Here is a 19,487-nt window from a genome sequence, read left to right as displayed (position 1 = left end):
CAAATTTTTCCTTTTCCAGGTTTTTTTTTGAACTTGGGGAACTCACAGGGTTTTTTGGGGATTTATGGGCAGATTTGTTCTCTTTTTTGGGGATTTTTTGCGGCGGAGTTTTCCCTTTTGCATTGGTTTCTTTGGGATTTTGAGGTGGATTTTTTCCTATTTTATTTTTTAGTGATTTTGAGGCCTCTTGTAGTGTTTTTTGTCCCCTCAGGCTGATCAGTGTCATCATGGAGTTCCAGCTCAAGGCCATCAACATCCAAACGCTACTAAAACAGAAAATCCCCGACTGCTACACCTTCAGTGATATTGTGAGTGTCCGCAAGTGTCCCAGTGTCCCCTGAGTGTCCTTCTGGTATCTTCTCATGTCCCTTTTGTGTGCCTTATGTCTCTCCTGGTGTCTCACTCATGTCCTTCTGTCCCACATCTATCCATCTGTCCCCTGGCTGTTCCCCAGTACCTCTGCGGACCCTGGGGAGCAGCCAGTGAGTGCTATGACAGTGATGGTGATGGTGACAGTGACAGTGCTAAGGACAGTGACAGTGACAATAACAGTGACAAATGGCAGTGGCACTGACAGTGATGGTGACAATGACAGTGAAATGCCAATGACAGTGCAACCCAGTGTCCCCACATCACGTTTGACAACTCTGTCCATAGCAGGTGAGTGCAGATCCACCTGGACACCCATCCAGGAGTGCCACCACCCCTTGCTGCCCAGCAAAAGGGACAGTGGGGTACAGTGGATGATGGGAGACAGGGGGACACAGTGACAGGGTAACAGGTGCCATGTCCCCCTCGTGCTCCGGACACCGGCAGGACTGGACGCATTTCTGTTGCGCCCCAACCACACTTCCCCATAAAACCTGCTCCCCTCACACCTTGGGGACACCCCTGACCCCCCCCCCCCCTTTGTCACCCTGGGGTGCCCCTCAGTCAGGGGGGTCTTGGTCATGCTGCAGGACCCTCTCTCTGTGCAATCCCCGAGGTGGCACCTGCGCTTTTTGTCACCGCCATCTGCCAATTTGTTACCAGCACCCCAAAGAAGGGGGCGGCCCACATGTTACAGGAGGAGGTGGTGAAAACATTTCTGGGGTCACTCCCAGCCATTTCCATCTCCCCACATCCCCCTGAAGATGCTGCTCCACCCTGCACCCCCTCCCCCCCGCCCCCACCACAGCATCCCCTGAGGGGACCTTGGGGACTGTCCCCATGTCCCCCCCCAGTCCCCATGGTACCTCCGCTGCTCCACCTGTGCTTGGCCCCCGTTCGTGTGGTGACCTCCCCATGTGAACGGGCAGGAGTTTCAGTCACATCCTCACCTCCTTCTCGTCTTCCTCCTGCTGAGGAGGTGATGTTGCTTCTGCTGGGGACTCGCCAGTGACACCAGAGGGACACCACAGGTCACCCCTCGAGGGGCCTGGGGTTGCAGTGGCTCCTGGAGTCGCCCCAGTGTGACAGCTGGGGGGCCTGAGATGCTGCAGTGACAATTTGGGGGGTGGGTGCTCGTTTTGGGGTCTCCAGGGTGAGTCTCAAAGTCTCCTCCCATCACCTCATCCCGTGCCTCAGTTTCCCCCTCACTCTGCAGGGAGCATCCAGAATTGATGTTCTGGAATTGGGTTTGTTTTGGGGGGTTTTGGGGTTGGGGCTACTGGGATGGGCTGGTGGGCCAGTTAGGTGATACACACCCAAGGTGTGTATCAAGGCTGGTGGTTATCTGGGCTCGGAGCTGCCTAGGCTGGGGGGCTGCAGGGCCAAGAGCTATCCAGACAAGTGTCAAGCTGGGATCCATGACTCAGGTGTCCATCAAGTGTCCACCAGTGTCCAATCTCTCCTGCCCCCATCCATCCCAGACTCCCTGGCCAGGGCTGCTTCTCACTGCAGAGTGGACAAGCCCCTGGTCAGTCCCAAGATGACCCCAAACCCCCTCCCACCAACCTCACCAGGCCACCCACCCTGAGCTCTGGTGCCATCGGCATCCCCTGGCAGCCGGTCCAGCTCTGAATCTCTTGGAAGAGGAAATCCACAGTCCCAGGCCGGGGACTCAAGGGTATCCAGGATGGTGAGCACTGAGTCCATGTGGCATAGGGGGACAGTTGGGGACACAGCTGGGGAGATGTCTGTGGGGAAGGGAGTTGGGGTGTAGGGGAGTGAGGGGCGCCTAAAAGGTGCGGAGGGGGTTGGAAGGGAGGGATGCACCCAAAAATGTGCCAAAGTGAAGGCGAGGGTGCATAAAATTGGGGTAAAGGATGGAAAGAATCCAAACAAGCACAGAAAAGACTCAAAATAGGGGGCACTGAACCCAAAAAAGGGGAAAAGGACTGAAAATGGAGGGGAGAAGGACCTAAAATCAGAGGACAAGGATGTCATGGGGTGTTACAGTGTTTTCCTACCTGTGCCAGGGTGAGTGCAGATGCTCCGTGCCAGAAGCAGCCATGGGGACATCCTGAGGGACATGGGCACACATTGAGGGACACAGGGACACTACAGGATGGGTCCCCTCAGACAGCCCAGGACCTCATGGTTTTTGGCCCCACTGGGGGCAGGGGACACATGGAAGGCGAGAGGAAGATATGGTAGGGAATTTGGACATACAGAGGGGAAAGGACATGATGCCACCAGGACAGATAGCAGGGGGACAATGTCACCAGGACACCCCTGGTGACATGTAGCATGGGGCCACATGACACTGTGGGTGGCACTGACCCTTGTGCTGTACCTTGGGCCATTGGGGTCCTCTGAGCGTGGAGTCCCTAGGACGCCCTGGTGACTGTCACTCACCTCCGGGCCACTTGTCAACAGCCGAACAAGTTCCACCTCCTGCCCTGCTGGGTGATGACATCTGGCTGGTGCACTGTGGTGGTGATAGTGGGGATGTGGTGGCAGTACCTGCATTGGACAGCACTTCGCAATGTCCCCATCCATGTTCCTCACATCCTCATCCATCTCCCCCCATGGCCCCACCCATGTCTTAGTTCCTTGTCGTTATTTTTAACCCCAGTTACAGGGCTTTCAAAGGAATGAACAGAAACCTTTTTGTTTCAAGGCCAAAACAAAAGAATTTATGTGTCCCTGCTGGCAAAGCATCCACATGCTTGGCTGGGTGGGAAGAACCCTTTTTGAAGGGGTTTCCACCCCACCATCTCCAAAATTGTGGGGTTTGCCCCAGTATGTTCCCATTTGGCTGTGGAAGATGCCCATGAGCCAGAAAGGATTAAAATGATGGATTTCTATTGGAGAAGACCTCCAAGGCCATTCAGTGTTGCTTGATACCACCAGAAGATGCAAAGAGTGAGATTTTTCTCGGGTCAGAAGTCGACAAACGTGCTCTTCACAATGGATTTCTGATGTTGATCTGTGGATATGTCCAGGTGCCCATGGGGAGCCAGGAGGATGTGGAGCCACCCAGCCAGGTGTATTTCTAACATAGATCACGGGCACCATGGACCAGCAATGCTCTGCCCACTGGGGGCCACAGGAACATCCAGCACAGATCCTGCCACGGGGGATGGAGCTGGAGCAGCACATGAAGCTCTTCCTGCACTTGATTTGCAGGGCTTCCCTTAGTGGTGCCTTCATTGGTGTAGGGTAAAGTGAGAGCTTCTGGAACAGGACTTCACACATTTGGGACACTCGTAGGGCCTCGTCCTAGTATATATGCGCTGGTGGGTGACGACAGTGGAGTTTTGGTTGAAGCCATTCCCATTGTTGGGTCAGTGGAAGGGCCTCTCCTCTGAATCTGCTGATGCCTGAGGAGACTGGAGCTAGTCTTAAATGTCTTCCTGCATTCCTCACAATCGGCACGCCTCTGCTTTGTGTGGCTCATCTGGTGGGCAGTCAGGTCAGAGCTTGTCTTGAAGCCCTTCCCACACTCCCCACACTCATAGGGCTGTTCCCTCATATGGATTCTCCAGTGTTGGATCAGGTAGGATCACTTGCTGAAGCTCTTCCCACATTCTGAGCACTTGTGGGGCTTCTCCCCATCATGAAGCTGCTCATGGACTCTCAGCTCTAAGCTCCAGCAGCATCTCTGGCCACCTCCCTGGCCCGGAGTGGGTCTTTCTGCTTTGGATCACCGTGATCTGCATTTGTAACCCCTCATGAGGGATCTCTGGGGCTTTTCCTCCTCCTTGGATTCCTGCACCATGGAGCTGGTTTAAAATGCCTTTTCCATAAGGTTCAGCTGTGGGGATTTGTCCTCCCTGGTCTCCATCCTCAGCTCCTTGTCTGGGGGAGGAAGGACAAGGAGAGGATGGGATTTGCCTCTGTTCCAGAGGGAGGGGGAAGGAGATCCCCCCAGCATGTCCCCGGCAGGACGGTGTCGGCAGCGGGGTTGTCCTGCAGCCGGGGGCCGTGCTGGGCTGGGAGATGGAGCAGGACAGAGGGGGAAGGGGGCAGGGACTTCCCCCTCACCTGCATAGGGCTTCTGGGCCATCTTCCTCACGGCCTCCTCCTCCATCTGACCATGATTTGGGAATGGGAAATCCTGGTTTTGGGGAAAAACAAGGGCTGAGCACATTGGTTTTGATGTTCCTGCGGGCCAAGGGTAGCTGGAGATGTCATCACCCCTTTCAACCTCAGAGAGCCTGGGGCTGCTCATCACCAACCTCTTGCACTCCTCCAGGCTGCCGGGGGTTCCCTGGCTCTGGGAATGCCCCTCTGCGCTCTCCCCTCTCCGGGGCTCCCGCATTCCCCCACGGCTCTCCTGGGGATCCCCAAACCCCATACTGGCCCTCTGCCCACCAGTACTGGGTGATCACCACGTGGGACCTGCCAAGATCCCTCCCGGGGCATTTCCGGCTGAGCTTCGGGGTCCTTCAAGATCCAAACGTACCCTGGCCCCTCAAAAAGAAAACCTTCCAGAGACGCCCCCGCTGGTTTTGGGGCGAGGTTCCCCTTCCTGCTCACCTGTGGGTTCCGGGGGGGCAGGGTGATGCTGCCAGAGTTGGGGGAACTGCAGCCTGAGCGGGCGGGCGGGGGAGCCGAGTGGTTCTGCTGCTGCTCTTTCTCTTGCAGCTCCTCTTCCTCATGTTCCTGACTTTCCCCTTCTTGTTCTTCCCGCTCCTCTTTCCTTCCTCCCCCTCCTCCGCTCCCAGCCCGGCCCAGGTCGGTGCCGACACTGAAAAGCAGCCGTGCTCTGCCCTGGGGGGTTCCAAAGTGGCCGTGCCCTGCACAGTGCTGGAACCAATACTGGGAGCACTCGAAGCGATCCTGAGAGAACCCGGAAGGATTTGGGAGCGCTTTCCGTGCTAGGACCGCTCTTACTGGGAGCACTGGGAGGGAACTGGGAATAAACAGCGCCCGGACGCGGCTTCAGCCGGCGGTGGGCGGGGTCAGGACCGAAAGCGTGGTTATGCAAATCCAGGAGCGATCGCGCGCTGTGATTGGTGGGCGGAAGCAGCGCGGGGTTCTCCCTGGTCACGTGTGGGCCGCGGGGGGGCCGGAGCGATGGCGGCGGGGCCTGGTGAGAGGGAACAGGGAATGGGGACAGGGAATGGGAACGGGAACCAGGAACAGAAACAAGAATACAGGACTGGGACGGGGAATACAGGACACGAACTGGGAATGGAAATGTGGGAACAGGACAGGGAATACAGATACAGCAACTGGAGAGAGAATATGGGATAGGGATTAGAAAGATGGGACCGGGATTAGAAATAGGGCTGGGAATGGAAATACGGAAATGGGACAGGAAATATGGAAATGGAAATGCGGGACCAGCATGAGGACTGGGAATATGAGAACGGGAACAGGACAGGGAATATGGGACCGGGATTATGAGAATGACAACCAGACAGAGAATACGGGACAGGGAATGAGACCAAGAGTGGGATCCAGACTGGGATGGGAGCAGGGTGGGACCAGGAGCGAGGTAACATGAGAATGAGCAGGGGGCAAGGAGAATGACAGCGAGGAGAGGGGGATCCAGGACAGGAGAAACCCAAAACTGGTACAGGGGATATGTGGACAGTTCCTGGGCAGGGGATCCTTGATCAACTGCCCCAGAACCTCTGCCAGAGTTTCCCAAAGCAATTAGAACTGCTCAGCCTAGAATATCCAAGACCCTGAGCGACCCCCAAATCCCTCCCAGGAACCCTCAACCCTCTTGAACACAGCACCCCCCACATCCCCTGGAAGATCCCCCCCCATGTTGCCATCGTTGTCTTAGCTCAACATCTTCACCCTGGGTTTGGGTATTTTGAAAGAACAATGAGAAATGCAAAGAAAATTAAGGCAGGAGGATGTGGAGCCCTCAGCCAGGTGTCTCCCCCACATGCGTTGTAGAGGAGACAAATCCCTCTGCAGATATACAAGGGACTGCAAGGTCCCTTGTTCCCATGAGGCCTTGCAGTGTCACAGGGGTCTCCTTGGTGATGCAGTGTCACAATGGACCCTTGGTTCTGTGGGGACTCACAATGGCAGAATGGTCTCCTTGGTTCCACGAGGCCCTGCAGAGCCCCTTGATTCAACGTGGCCTCAAAGTGTCATCATGGTCTCCAGAATTCCATGAGGCCCTGCTGTGTCACAGTGGATCTTTGGTTCCATGGGGTCCGCACTGTTCCATGAATCCTTAGTTCCATGGGGCCCTGCAGTGTCACCATGGACTCCTTAATTCAATGGTGTCACACAGTGACACAATCACCCCTTAGCACAACAAGACCCCAGAGTGTCACAATGGTTCCTTGCTTCCATGAGGCCTTGTAGCGTCACAATGGACTCCTTGGTTCCATGGGGCCACAAAGTGTCACAGTGGCCCCTTGGTTCAGTGAGGCCTGTCATGGCATAAGATTTTAGCCTTTATATTTTTGAAATCCTGTTATGCATCAATGCATAACTCTAAACTCCATAGAAAGTATTAGTTAACTATCTTCACATTTTGGTCAGACAAAAAGATTCCTCTGAAACTCAAGGACACCCTACAGCCTCAGGTTCCAAATACAATAAACAAAAGTGAATTGGGAGGGGGGAGCAAACTGAGGGAATATGACTTCATTAGCGGAAGCTGTAATTGGAGGATTAACCCCTTATATGCAAACAGACCAAACTTATATCTGTCTGAAAAAGTCATGACCACCATCCACCTTGGGTGTAGCCTCTGGGAAGCTTTTCACTGTCCAAGGTGTATCTATTGAAGGCCTTTAATAAGCACCGACTTTATTCCCTTAACCTTGTCTAGCCTGTGTTCTAGGTAGCCACTCCAAGACATCACCTGCAGTGCCACAATAGTCTCTGTGATTCGTTAAGGCCTGCAGTGTCAAAACAGACCATTGATTCCATGACACCCAAAGTGTCACAATGGCCCCTTGGTTCCACTGAGTCCAACAGTGTCACTAGGGTCCTGTTTGCTCCACAAGGCTCTGAAGTGCCACCATGGCCCTTTGGTTTCACAAGGCCTCAATGTGTAAAAATGGCCTCGATGGTTTCATGAGGTCCTGCTCTGTCACAATGCACCTTTGTTTCCATGGTGCCCCATAGTGTTACAATGGTATCCTGGGTTCCACGGTGTCAGAATGAACCCTTCATCCTGTGCAGACCCACAGTGTTCACTGCCGTGCCCTTGATTCCATGAGGCCCTGCCAAGCTGTAACAGTCCCTTGTTCCAGTGGGTCCCAGAGTGTCAGAATAGTCTCCAATGTTCCATGAGGCCCCGCAATGTCACTGTGCTCCCCTTGGTTCCACAGGCTGCACAGTGTAGCAATGGACTCTTGGTTCCATGAGGTTCCTCAGTCACAATGCTCTTGGATCCCCAGTGTCAGTGTCAGCGTTAAGGAGAGAGAGTTCAAAGTGCACCTCATGATTTTTGGTTTTAATCAAGTGAATATTTTTTTAAATTTTTCAATTCAGAGAAGAGGTGACCGAAGCATTCCCCAGGTGATCTTGATGATGAATGTCACCTTAGAAGGTCTGGGCACAGAGAAGAATGATCCCTTTCAGGGTTGACCCTATTTGGACAACCTGCTTCTCACCTCCAACCTCACCATGTCAGACATTGCCCACCTGGGACTGACATCCTAAAACATAAAAAAAATCCCTGCATGTTTATTATTATAATTATATATTAATAAAATAATAAAATTACAAAGATGTTTTTCTTTTAATAATAAAAATAATATTTTTATTACCTAATTTTTCATTTATGTGTTAAAAAATCGATACGGTTTTAGCAATCATAAAAATTCTTGGTGATTGGTTCTAAGTAACACAATTCCCTTCATTAATTAATTGAAAACTACTGGCTATTGCTTTCTCCTTCTGTATGATAAGTAGACTTTTTTCAGTCCTTCTGTAATCCTTGTTATCATTTTCTCAGACAGGGTAAAAGGGGCCACTCTGGAGTCCAGGGAGACATTTCTGGGGTACATTTGGGGCAGTCTTGGGTCTACACAGGGAATTTAGAACTTGAGGGTATGTAGGACACTTCAATGGGCCGGGTGGGCACTGGGCAGGGCACTGAGGGATTCTGACGGACACCTCGGAGGCTGGGAGAGCTCTTGGGGGTCCAGGGCGAAAACTTGGAGGTCAGGGAGGGGAATGTGGAGCGCTTCGGGGTCCGGGCGGGCACCTGGGGGGCTAGAACGGGGCTCTCTGGGGCGCGGGGGATGATGGGAATTGTAGGCACGGGCATAATACGATTGAATACAGCCGCGGAGCATCACAGGAGGGCGCATCCGCATTGTCTCTTTGTGGGTCGCGGTGCCTGATGGGAGATGTAGTCACGGCTGGAATAGCACTCTAACGGGACTGCGGAGCATGATGGGAGCTGTAGTCCCGGAAGTGGCTCGGACGAAGCATTTGGGGTCCGGGAAAGCACCTGGGGGACACTTTTGAGTCCGAGCCGTGACTTGAGGTCCCCAGGGCAGAACGCATGTGGTTCTGGAGCACTTGGGGGAAGCTTGGGGGGCTCTAACCAGGCTTTTTGGGCACCGAACTTTGCAGGTGTTTTTGGTGCCGAACTGTATTATGAGGAGCTGTGAGGCTGTGGCGGATGAGACACTGTTCCCTGTGTCCCCAGTTGGTCCCACTATACCTCGTATCACTCACAGTATCCTCAGTTTGCTACATTATTGCCCAGTATCATTCCCAGTATGTCCCAGTATGTCCCAGTGGGTCTCTGTGTACCCTCACAGTCCAACCCACCTGTACTGGATCAAAAGCAAAACCAGTGAGACTTCAAGTCAGTAATACAATTTTTAATAGGGAAGAGAAAAAGGAAAAACAAAATACATGCAATTAAAAAAAAAATACAACCACTAACAGAGTCAGAATACAACCTGATACCCTGTCAGTCAGGGTGCTAGTGCAGTTTTCCTCCAAAGGGTCCAGTAATGATGTGGAAAAAAAGCCTGGTTCTTCCTCTGGAATCCAGTGGAAAAAGGTTGCCTTTGGCGTTCTAAGCCTCAGTTTTTTATCTAGGTAGGAAAGGCTTGGCTAGTCCTCCTGGCTGGAGTATCTCCCAATAGGATGATGTAATCTCATCAGTTATACAGTAGGACTCAATGGCCCATTAACAGAAGATACTTCCTACAGAGATAAGGATGATCACCTGTTGGGGGTTGGTTCTTTCCTTTTTCCCTCTGTGGAATTTTCCCCATTGTCATGCTAAGATACCTGTTGACTAGGCCCTGGTGGCAAGGGGGAGGGGAGAGAAGAGGGAAACCCCCCGAGATTCAAACATCCAGAAGAGGAAGCGGAAGGCGGGGCCTCGGCCCATTCTCCCCTCGGAGTTCAGAGGAGAAGGACAATCGCTGCCTCTTTCCCATCACCGCCATCCCAGCGTCGGGAACCATCCTCACTGCTGTCGGACCTTGCCCTGCTGTCTTCTTGCTGTAAACTACCACCATCCAGCACTGTGCCGAGCACCAGGACCGACACCGTGAGCGGAGGGCTCTCTCCATCTCTCTCTCCCCCTGGGACAGCGCTGCCATCACCTCCAGCCCTCCTGCGGCTCTGCAGGACCTGCCCGCCCCCAGCACCGGGAACTGCAGCTCAGAAAGGACTGGGACTGAGTTACTGTTCTGTTTGTGGGTAATTTCATAGCTGTTGTTCTTGTTTGTCTTGTTAGGTATACTAGTAAAGAACTGTTATTCCTACCCCCATATCTTTGGCTGAGAGCTCCCTTAATTTCAAAATCATTATAATCGGAAGGAAGGAAGCATCACATTTTTCAGTCCAAAGGGAAGCTTCTGCTTTCCTTAGCAAACACCTGTCTTTCAAACAAGGACACCCAGGGACCTGATCCTTTATGTGCAATGTGTTACCGAGGATGTTGCAAACACCTGGGCTTTTATGTGGCAATTTTTATGGAGGGTGTTGTTCCAAGGGAAATGGTGCTTCACATGTGAAGTTTTGCTTTTCTGTCACAAAGCCTTGGGCATGCTCGGGGTGGCAGTGTGGGATATTTGTCCTCTGAAATGGGTCCTGTTTGGTGTAAAATACCCATTTTTTTTACTGGTTTTTGGTTTTTTTGTCCCTGAGGAGTATGAGGCTGACCAGTCCGGTTGGTGTCTGGGAATGGGGGGGGGGGGGTGTTCTGGGTTCCAGCAGCACTCCCAGGGCTGCTGCTTTGAGATGTAATATGGAACCCAGCAATCTCTGTGCTCTGCAGATGCGGGAAGGAGTGGAACAGCAAGTGGCAAAGCTGGGCTTTGCTCCTTAAATCCCAGAACAGCTGGGTTTAAGTTCCATCAGCCAGGGGAGGGAATGAATCTGGTGCCAGCTGTTGGGGGGCACTGGACTGGTGTTAGCATCTTCTCTCTTATTTTTTGCATGATGTGATTGTCCCTTGATGAGAGAAGTCAGAAAACGAGGCAGGAGGGGGAGCTCATTTTGTTTCTGTGAACTCCAGGCTTGGGGCAGCTGCAGAGCACTTTGGTTTCAAATAATGCTGCCCAAACACAGTGAACTTGAACCTCTCTTGGGCACTTTGGGATCCCTCTGTGCCACTCTTCCTCAGATCCTTCACCTGTGAGGTGGGGGCTCAGAAACCCCTGCCCCTACTTGACAGGTTTTTACATGTACAAATTGATTTTCTTAGAGAAGCCATCAGGCATAATGAGAATCTATGGAAAACAGGGGGTTGGTACACTAGCTGATAGTAGGTCTTGGGCTTTTCTTCTTTTCTTTAACTTGTTCTTAAAAGGATCCCTCCACTGGAAAACTGAATGGGGAGGGGAGGGAGTTGCTTTTCATTTTTGGAAGTATTGCTTTGGATTTTGGTATGTCAAGTGACACCACCAAAATAAGATTGGAAGAACTGAGCTTCAGGACTCAGCACTTAATTATTTTAATGTGTTTGTGTGGGTGCAGGAAATGCCAAATCCCAAAGCAATTCTGTTATCTGTAACATGAAGTGCAATAACAGCTTTAAAACCAAGTGCTCGGTGTGGGGTTTTCACATATGTTTTTATGGTCTAAAGGCTTTTCTTGTGCCCCAAAAGCCACAAGGAACCTGCCAGAAGCCGGCCTGCATTGAATATGTGGGATTTCATTTTGCTCTTGGATTCTTCCCTGCAGTCTTCTCTCGAGTTCTTGTTCCAGAGGGGCTCTTACTCCAGAGCCATACGCGGGGGGGGGGGGGGGGGGAGGGAGGAGGGGGGTGCGTTGCCTTGATAAATGGGAATGAGATTGCCCAAGTCTGTCAGGAAAGCAAAACCATGCCCGAGGTTTGTTTGGCCAAAGATGGACCATGAAGACATCCGTACTGGCACTGGGTGTGAGCGCTGATGCTTTTGGGTGGTGTGGTGCCTCTGGCCCCTCAGAAGTCAGGGCGAGGCTGAAGGAAGGAGGGAAGCTGCCACAGCTGCAGGTGAGGGCAGTGCTGGCTGTTTCCAGCTGCTTGGTGCAGAACTGGGAGAAGTGGGAGAACAGCTTTCCTCCTTCTTTCTCTCCATCACTGGGCAGAATATTAGGATGAAGCTGCACTAAGCTATGTCAACAAATGTGGGTTGTTGATTGGTTATTTTTCTTCTGGCTCTTTTATGTATTTCCAAGTGATCCAGTGAGGAGCAAGTTGCTGGCTTACATGATTTCTGAGTGACCTGTCACGGAAACGGGCATCTCTGTGTGCACGTGCTTCCTGGCAAATCCAGATGAGACATGGAAATCCTAAGGGAGGATTTCCAGCCTTGACCACACGTGACACAGGCTTGTGAAAATGGAAGTGACCTTGACAGAATAGCAGCTGTGAAGTGAAGCAGAACTGAAATCCACATAAGCAGAAAAACCAAGTGAAGTGGTACTTCTCGGTCATGCGTGCACCTCGTGCCTCTGCCTGCTGCCAACACTCGGTGGTGCAGCTCGACAGAGTCCCTTTCAGTGTTTGTTGGGTTTGATTTTTGTGGTCAGTTCCCATAAACAACTCCCCTCCTTTAGTGGATACATCCCTGGAGTGGGACCAGACTCACCTTTAGCCTGGAGGACTTCTCTGCTCCCCTGGTGTTTTAATGCACATTTATGTTTTTGTGTTGCACTGAGGATGGTTCGTTCTGTTTCACTCTCGGTTTGTATCGTGGTTGTCCCCTTCCCTTAACCCCTCCCTTTCCCCTGGCCAGCCCTGAGTGGCTGTGATACGGGATTCCTCCGCCCCTGAGTTGGGATTGAAAATACCCCGTGTTTCCCATGCTATCTCTCTTCTCCCTGGAACCCTTCAGGACAATAAACTTGGATCATCCCAGGAAAGAGAGCCTCCTCTCATCTTTTACCTTTGTCCATGTCAGATAAAAAATCCCCCATCTCTCTGACCCTGAGCTAGCCGAGGCAGGTCAGAGAGACCAGGGGGAAGATCTGACACCCTGGAAAGGGGGTGAAGCCAAGGCTTATGAGTAAAGGGAAGACAACCACAGCATGGGCATTGTGTCCTCGATGCATGCAGCACCACGTGTTTTCCAAGTTCCCAGCACTGATGAATGTAAACAAGAAAATACCTGTTCCTTCAAGTGTCCAGCTCTCCCCCGCCACCTCCCCTGCTTCCCCTGCTCTTATCCCTCGCTTGCCAAGGTCCTGCATCTCCCTGCTCTCCAGCTTCAAGTCACCTTGTCCTGCCTGTGGCTGAGAAAATACGGGCCTGAGGTTCTTTTAGCAGCAATCCATTCATTTAAAGAGCACAAAGAGCATAAAGTGCAGAAGAGTCTTTAGACATCCAAAGAAGGGACTCTGCTTTTCCTGTAGTTCTCCTTCCTGTTTTCACATGGGCCGGAAGGATGGGCATGGCCAGTATTTATCATATGAAAGTGATGTTACTAAATTTGTCAGGAGTTCTGATTATTATTATCATTATTATTATTCATTTTCTGACAGAAAACATTCTCATTTTGCCTTTCCCACATTGTTTACAGGTGCTGCCCAGGGCGGACATCTGTGGCTTCAGACAGCAATTGCCTGGGAGGAAGGGGAGCCCTTGCACAGCTCACCTGCACAGCTCAGGTGGATAGGACAGGGTTGGTGTGGCCTGAGAAGGCATGAACAGCCGTCTGTGTTCTGGAGTGACTTGAAACCTTTCTCTGTCAGGTTTTGGAGGCATTTCTCTTTGGGATTTCTTGCAATGCAGCACCCTGGGTGTCCCTTTGTGCAAAGTCCAGTGGAGGGCTCCCGGTCCTGCCTGTGCTGTGAGGTCAGTCAGAGGATACAGGGTTCCCCTTTTCCTCCTTGCTGGGATGAAGTGCCTTGGGAATCTGGAATCTGGGTGAAACTCCAGCTCTGCTGGTGTCCAGGGATTCGAAGTCCGGGGGACTGGGTTTACCTGTGGCTTTCCAGGTCAGCAGGAGCAAGAGGAAGTGGAGTGCCAGAGCCGTGTCCCATCAGGCTGTGTTTCCCTCTGAGGACAGAGAGTCCGGGCTGAGGTGAGGTTGCCAGGAGCGCTTGGGTGGGCAATCCAGGGAACGGGGAGCTTGGAATTGCAGCTGCTGCTGGATCCATTGCCTTAGGTCTGCTCCGTTTTATCTGTGCCAAGTGGGATTTGTGCTGAGGAGAGAGGTGCTGTGGTGAACGAAAGGTGGAGTAAATCCTCTCTGGGGATGTGCAGTGAAGAACTAAGCAGCAGGGAAGGAGAAGATTTGTAAACAATACGACTGTTTCTGCCAAAAGTGGGGTGGAGCAGTGATGGGGTGGTTGGGTTTGGCCTGGGTCTGTTATTCTTTGTGCAAATTTTAAATTCTGTAGTATGATTTACTGTCCGGGATCTTTCTAACAAAAGCTGACGGAAATTTAGGTTTGCATTAGAAGTTGGGTCCATTCACGGCAGAAACTTGCTGAGGCTGGAGGACTGGAGTGATGGCTACTCACAGGAAAGGTCACTTGTATTAATACTGTCTCAGATTTCCCTCGGTGGCTGCCAGCCCTGAATGGCTGTGAGTCTGTGCTCTTCTCATTGGGGAATTGGAAATAATTTCAGTATAATTAGAAATTTTAGAAAAATCCAGCTAAAAATTTCACCTTGGTCCCGCCTAAGAACAGCTGTAAATTCAAAGGCAGAGAGAGAAGATGTACCAGCAAAGGACAGGAAAGGGGAAAGGTTTCAGAAAGCATTTCTGTGGTGTAATTAATGACAATTTCTGACGACCAAGGGAGAAGAAGATGAACTCCCAGCCATTCGGGCCTGACAGTCCCCTGCAGCGAGAGCTCAGCACATATCCCCAGAGGCAAGTCCAGCATGTGAAAGAAGAAAAAAGATTATTTCTTTTGCTTCAAAGTTATTTCAGGTTCTTAAAGGCCAACCAGCATTTGCTCTTGATTGTGGTTGGGTGACCCATGAGCAGTAGGCGGCACGGGTCATGCCATTGATTTAGCTGAAAGCCCCGGTGTCATTTAGAGGGGAGACAAGAAGTGTTTGTGTAGGAAAATGCGAGGGGATGTCCAGGGGAGTGAGGAGGCATTTTTGAGGGGATTGCTGAGGTAGTTGAAGGGAGCCCGGCAGGCGGTTCCTCTGGGAAATTTCTCCGAGGCCCATGGGGAGCGCAGCCAGGACTCTCCAGGGCTAGCAGGCAGGGCTCAGCCCTCGGGACTCTGTGTCCTCCTTCCCTGGCAGCAGCCGGCGAGAAAGGGAGGAGAGGCTCCGTGTAGGATGAGACCCGTGGGAGAGAGCAAGCAGAGGAGCGGCCTGGGGCTGGAGAGGGGCAGGAGAAAGGCAAAGGGACCTTGCTGGGGTCACTGGGGGAACAGAATGGACACTTGGATGACCAGTGGAGGTGAAGAGTGGATCTGAGTTCACCTACAGGGAAATAAGGAGGGGATCTTTTGGAGGGAAAAGCTGAGGTGATGAGTTCAGTGACCTTGGCACAAGTTGTGTTTACAAAAAGTGGGACCAGAGGTACAGGCAATGCAAAGCCAACCCTGCTTGACCTATGAATTCCGGGATAGTCTGTCAGCACACCAAGCTAGGAACTGATGGGAAAAATAAAGCAGCACTACCATTCTGGACCTCTGCATGGTATTCACCCAGAACTTGCTTCTCAAGGACTAAAATGGAACAAAAGCTATAAAAGAAATGTAATTCCAAGAGGGAAAATGGTCTGCAAGAAACAAATCCACGTAGGCCTGGATGCTGATCCCTATTGCTGGTCCATGAGAGCATCTGACAGGTCAGATTTCAAATGGTTTGATTTGACAGGGAGCTGGTTTGTTCCTTCTCATGAATAGGATCATTGGCTTGGCATGGGCCAAGCCACTTGACCTTTTCCATCTAGGTAAAGAGTTAGGGAACTGTTTGAAAACCTGGTCCTGGATGTAGACAGCTTGGCTCGGTATTGCTGTGTAGAAATAGGAGAATATCTCTTCTGATTTTTCTCTCATCTTTCTTGCACAGCTGTTTTTGTATTCCTGACTTGCGTTCGCGTCGGGGCCGTGTGGCTTGGAGCTCGGGAGCCGGATCTGTTACTTACCCACGTCAGATTGGTCTGCACTGGTGCAGGAGATGAACTACAGGCTGACTTGGGAGCTCGGAAACAAGGAGAAGAAGCTCTTTTGTCTCTCTGCAAAATGGTTTGGCTCCATCCGGGCATTAAGTCAGGGAACTAACACTTCATTTTTAATGTTCTGTGCTCTGCCATCATCGCTGTGAGCCCTGAAAGCCTCCTGAGCTGTTCTCATACAGACCTAACTTATTTGGTCCAAAAAAAAAATCTTAGTTTTGTTTGTTAAAAAAAATGCTATTACTGTGTGCAAACTCAGGGAGAAGATTTTATTCAACACCTCTCATTAAAGGGACATTAAAGCTCCGTTTTCCTTTTTATTGAACAGTCTGAGACACATTATTGCTTTATATCATTTTTCTTACAGGCGTTTTTAACTTTTTGAAGAGCCAGAAAGACAGTTTGTGCATATGTGTGTCACTCATACGCATCCTCTCTCCAATGTAGGATGGAAAAAAAGGCTGCAGAGCTTCCTGCAAGGGGCTGTAAGTGCAAATCAAGAGGAGCCAGAGGTTTAGATGCTACAAATTACCATTTCTTAAAAGAACCCTATGTATTTCATGCTATCAAAACCAGTACGAATAGGAGACTGAACTCGGGCATTGTGATGATCTCCTTGGGTTTTAAAAAGCTTTAATGGCCTTAAAAGACATATCACACTTAGTTTATTTTTAATACCCTTTCATTAAATTTAACAAAACCCCTGATCCATCACTGCTGTTGTGATGTGTGACAAAAGCCCATCTTCCCTGCATTTGGAACAGGTGAGAGATGGAACTAAACCCCAAGAGATTTTCTGCTCCCGGACTGTGAGTTTTATTGGATGTTCTCTGCCAAATCTGGTCAGTTGTTCGTGAATGTGTCCATGAGGGGAGATGAACTGCAAAACTGCAACAATATTTCTATCAAAGCAGTAGTCAAGCGAGAATGCTTTTGCAGCTTGGCAAAGTAAGGTGCAGCTGTTGACAAGATATGCCAGCAGCGATAAGCGACTCCTTACCCATTCACTGTTGAAGAGGTCTGAAACAAAAACAAGCACGCTACCTCTCCCTTATAGGCTTTCTCCGAGCAGACGTGCAGCACCGCCTACATTCTGCACTCTGGCAGCCTAGTTGCCAGCTTTCGGCAGCTGCTGTCCTAGCAAGGAAGCTCAGGAAGTCAAAGCCAGTGCCGGGCGGCACCTTTCTGCTTTGCCCGCCTAAGCGGCGTCACACTCCCTCGGATACTGTGTCCTTTCCCTCTGCACTGCGTCTGCCGAGGTGCTCTGTGCCTCTCGGAGCAGAAGGGCAAAGGACAATGTTTTCCACAGCAGGGTAGAAATGGCATTGCTAGCAGGAAAGCTAGATGCCTTGGAACTGTCCCCTTAGCCCTTGCCACTCACTTCAGGCTCGTACGCTGAGCAGAACAGCCTGCTGTTCTGAAGCTTCGCTGGCTGCCGTTCGTGCCCAGACGCGATTTCCTTCCCAAGGAGGCGAAGCGCCGTCTACTTCTCGCAGCGAGCACGCTGCTCCTGGCTTTCGCTTCTGCCGCAACGAGCTCGCTACGAGCACTTTTCTTCTCAACCCTCTAGACCATTGCTTTCTGCTTTTCTTGTCTCGTGAATGGAGACGGAAAGCTTCTCGGCTACAATCTCGCCTAGAACAACTGCGGCTACACATTAAGCTCGCCCGGAACGCCCTGCTGAAACTTGCCTTCTGGCACCACATTCGCGGGGCAGCCGTCTTTCTTCGGCCACCTGCCAAGTGGCCCCATATCGCCGCGCTCGTTGCACTCCGCTTGTCAGATTGGCTTCCCGTGGCGCTGATTTCAGCCTGGCCAAATACTAGCGCTGCGGAGAGCTGTCTCGCAGACAATCATGTTCCAGCATAGAAATTTGTCCTGCAATGTTCCCCCCTCTTTTCCCGCATTGTGCTGCTCTGATGAATGCCTTGAGCATGGAACGACTTAAGCCAGCAAGTATTCCTCGCCGGCCACCTCTCGCTGTGCAAGAGGTATGCCGTGGACCCTTGGAACGCTGCCAAGCAAAAAGCAGAGCAGTGACCATAAAAGCGAGGAGAGAGCATGCACGAAGCACACTAGTTCTGTCTAGTGCTTTCCGTGCAGAGAGGCGGCAAAGCTGAATGCCGTGCCAGAGCTTCACTTCTCGCTGGAGCACAGGAAGGCAAGAATGAAGAGGCAGAACACAGCCTTGGTTTCAGCAGCCTCCGGGACTGCAAAAGTTCAGCAATAGCTCTGTCAAAGCAGAACTCGGCTGAGAATGCTCTCGCAGCTTGGCAAAGTTAGGCGCAGCTGTTGACCAGCTCTGCCCGTGGCCACAGGCTGCTTCTTCCACCTTCACTGTGGCAGAGCTTTTGCGGAGCAGAGAGGGCATTCTTCAAGTGCGTGTTCTCCAGGGTGCTGTGAAACAGACCCTAGCACGCTGTCTCGCTGATCCTGGCTTTCGGCAAGCAGGCGTGCCAGACCGCCTACATTCTGCACTCTGGCAGCCTAGTTGCCAGCTTTCGGCAGCTGCTGTCCTAGCAAGGAAGCTCAGGGAGTCAAAGCCAGTGCCGGGCGGCACCTTTCTGCTTTGCCCGCCTAAGCGGCGCCACGCTCCCTCGGATACTGTGTTCTTTCCCTCTGCACTGCGTCTGCCGAGGTGCTCTGTGCCTCTCGGAGCAGAAGGGCAAAGGACAATGTTTTCCACAGCAGGGTAGAAATGGCATTGCTAGCAGGAAAGCTAGATGCCTTGGAACTGTCCCCTTAGCCCTTGCCACTCACTTCAGGCTCGTACGCTGAGCAGAACAGCCTGCTGTTCTGAAGCTTCGCTGGCTGCCGTTCGTGCCCAGACGCGATTTCCTTCCCAAGGAGGCGAAGCGCCGTCTACTTCTCGCAGCGAGCACGCTGCTCCTGGCTTTCGCTTCTGCCGCAACGAGCTCGCTACGAGCACTTTTCTTCTCAACCCTCTAGACCATTGCGTTCTGCTTTTCTTGTCTCGTGAATGGAGACGGAAAGCTTCTCGGCTACAATCTCGCCTAGAACAACTGCGGCTACACATTAAGCTCGCCCGCAACGCCCTGCTGAAACTTGCCTTCTGGCACCACATTCGCGGGGCAGCCGTCTTTCTTCGGCCACCTGCCAAGTGGCCCCGTATCGCCGCGCTCGTTGCACTCCGCTTGTCAGATTGGCTTCCCGTGGCGCTGATTTCAGCCTGGCCAAATACTAGCGCTGCGGAGAGCTGTCTCGCAGACAATCATGTTCCAGCATAGAAATTTGTCCTGCAATGTTCCCCCCTCTTTTCCCTCATGGTGTTGCTCTGATGAATGCCTTGAGCATGGAACGACTTAAGCCAGCAAGTATTCCTCGCCGGCCACCTCTCGCTGTGCAAGAGGTATGCCGTGGACCCTTTGAACGCTGCCAAGCAAAAAGCAGAGCAGTGACAATAAAAGCGAGGAGAGAGCATGCACGAAGCACACTAGTTCTGTCTAGTGCTTTCCGTGCAGAGAGGCGGCAAAGCTGAATGACCTGCCAGAGCTTCACTTCTCGCTGGAGCACAGGAAGGCAAGAATGAAGAGGCAGAACACAGCCTTGGTTTCAGCAGCCTCC

General features: G+C 51.8%; 1 protein-coding gene across 1 annotated transcript; it reads right to left on the bottom strand.

The window, feature by feature from the left end:
* Positions 1-3,886: 3,886 nt before the first annotated feature.
* Positions 3,887-7,988, bottom strand: LOC134057438 (SR-related and CTD-associated factor 4-like). The gene is made up of 5 exons (XM_062514425.1): positions 7,965-7,988; positions 5,305-5,458; positions 4,906-5,246; positions 4,411-4,483; positions 3,887-4,224 (listed from the first exon to the last, which is right to left on the bottom strand). The coding sequence occupies exons 1-5, from the start codon at positions 7,986-7,988 to the stop codon at positions 4,154-4,156; spliced, it is 663 nt and encodes a 220-aa protein (XP_062370409.1). The 3' UTR covers positions 3,887-4,153.
* Positions 7,989-19,487: the final 11,499 nt, after the last annotated feature.

The sequence above is a fragment of the Cinclus cinclus genome, unplaced genomic scaffold (assembly GCF_963662255.1).
Source record: "Cinclus cinclus unplaced genomic scaffold, bCinCin1.1 SCAFFOLD_74, whole genome shotgun sequence".
Taxonomy (NCBI): Eukaryota; Metazoa; Chordata; class Aves; order Passeriformes; family Cinclidae; genus Cinclus; species Cinclus cinclus.
The sequence above is the reverse complement of the archived record's forward strand: the minus strand, read 5'-3'. Positions and strand labels throughout refer to the sequence as shown.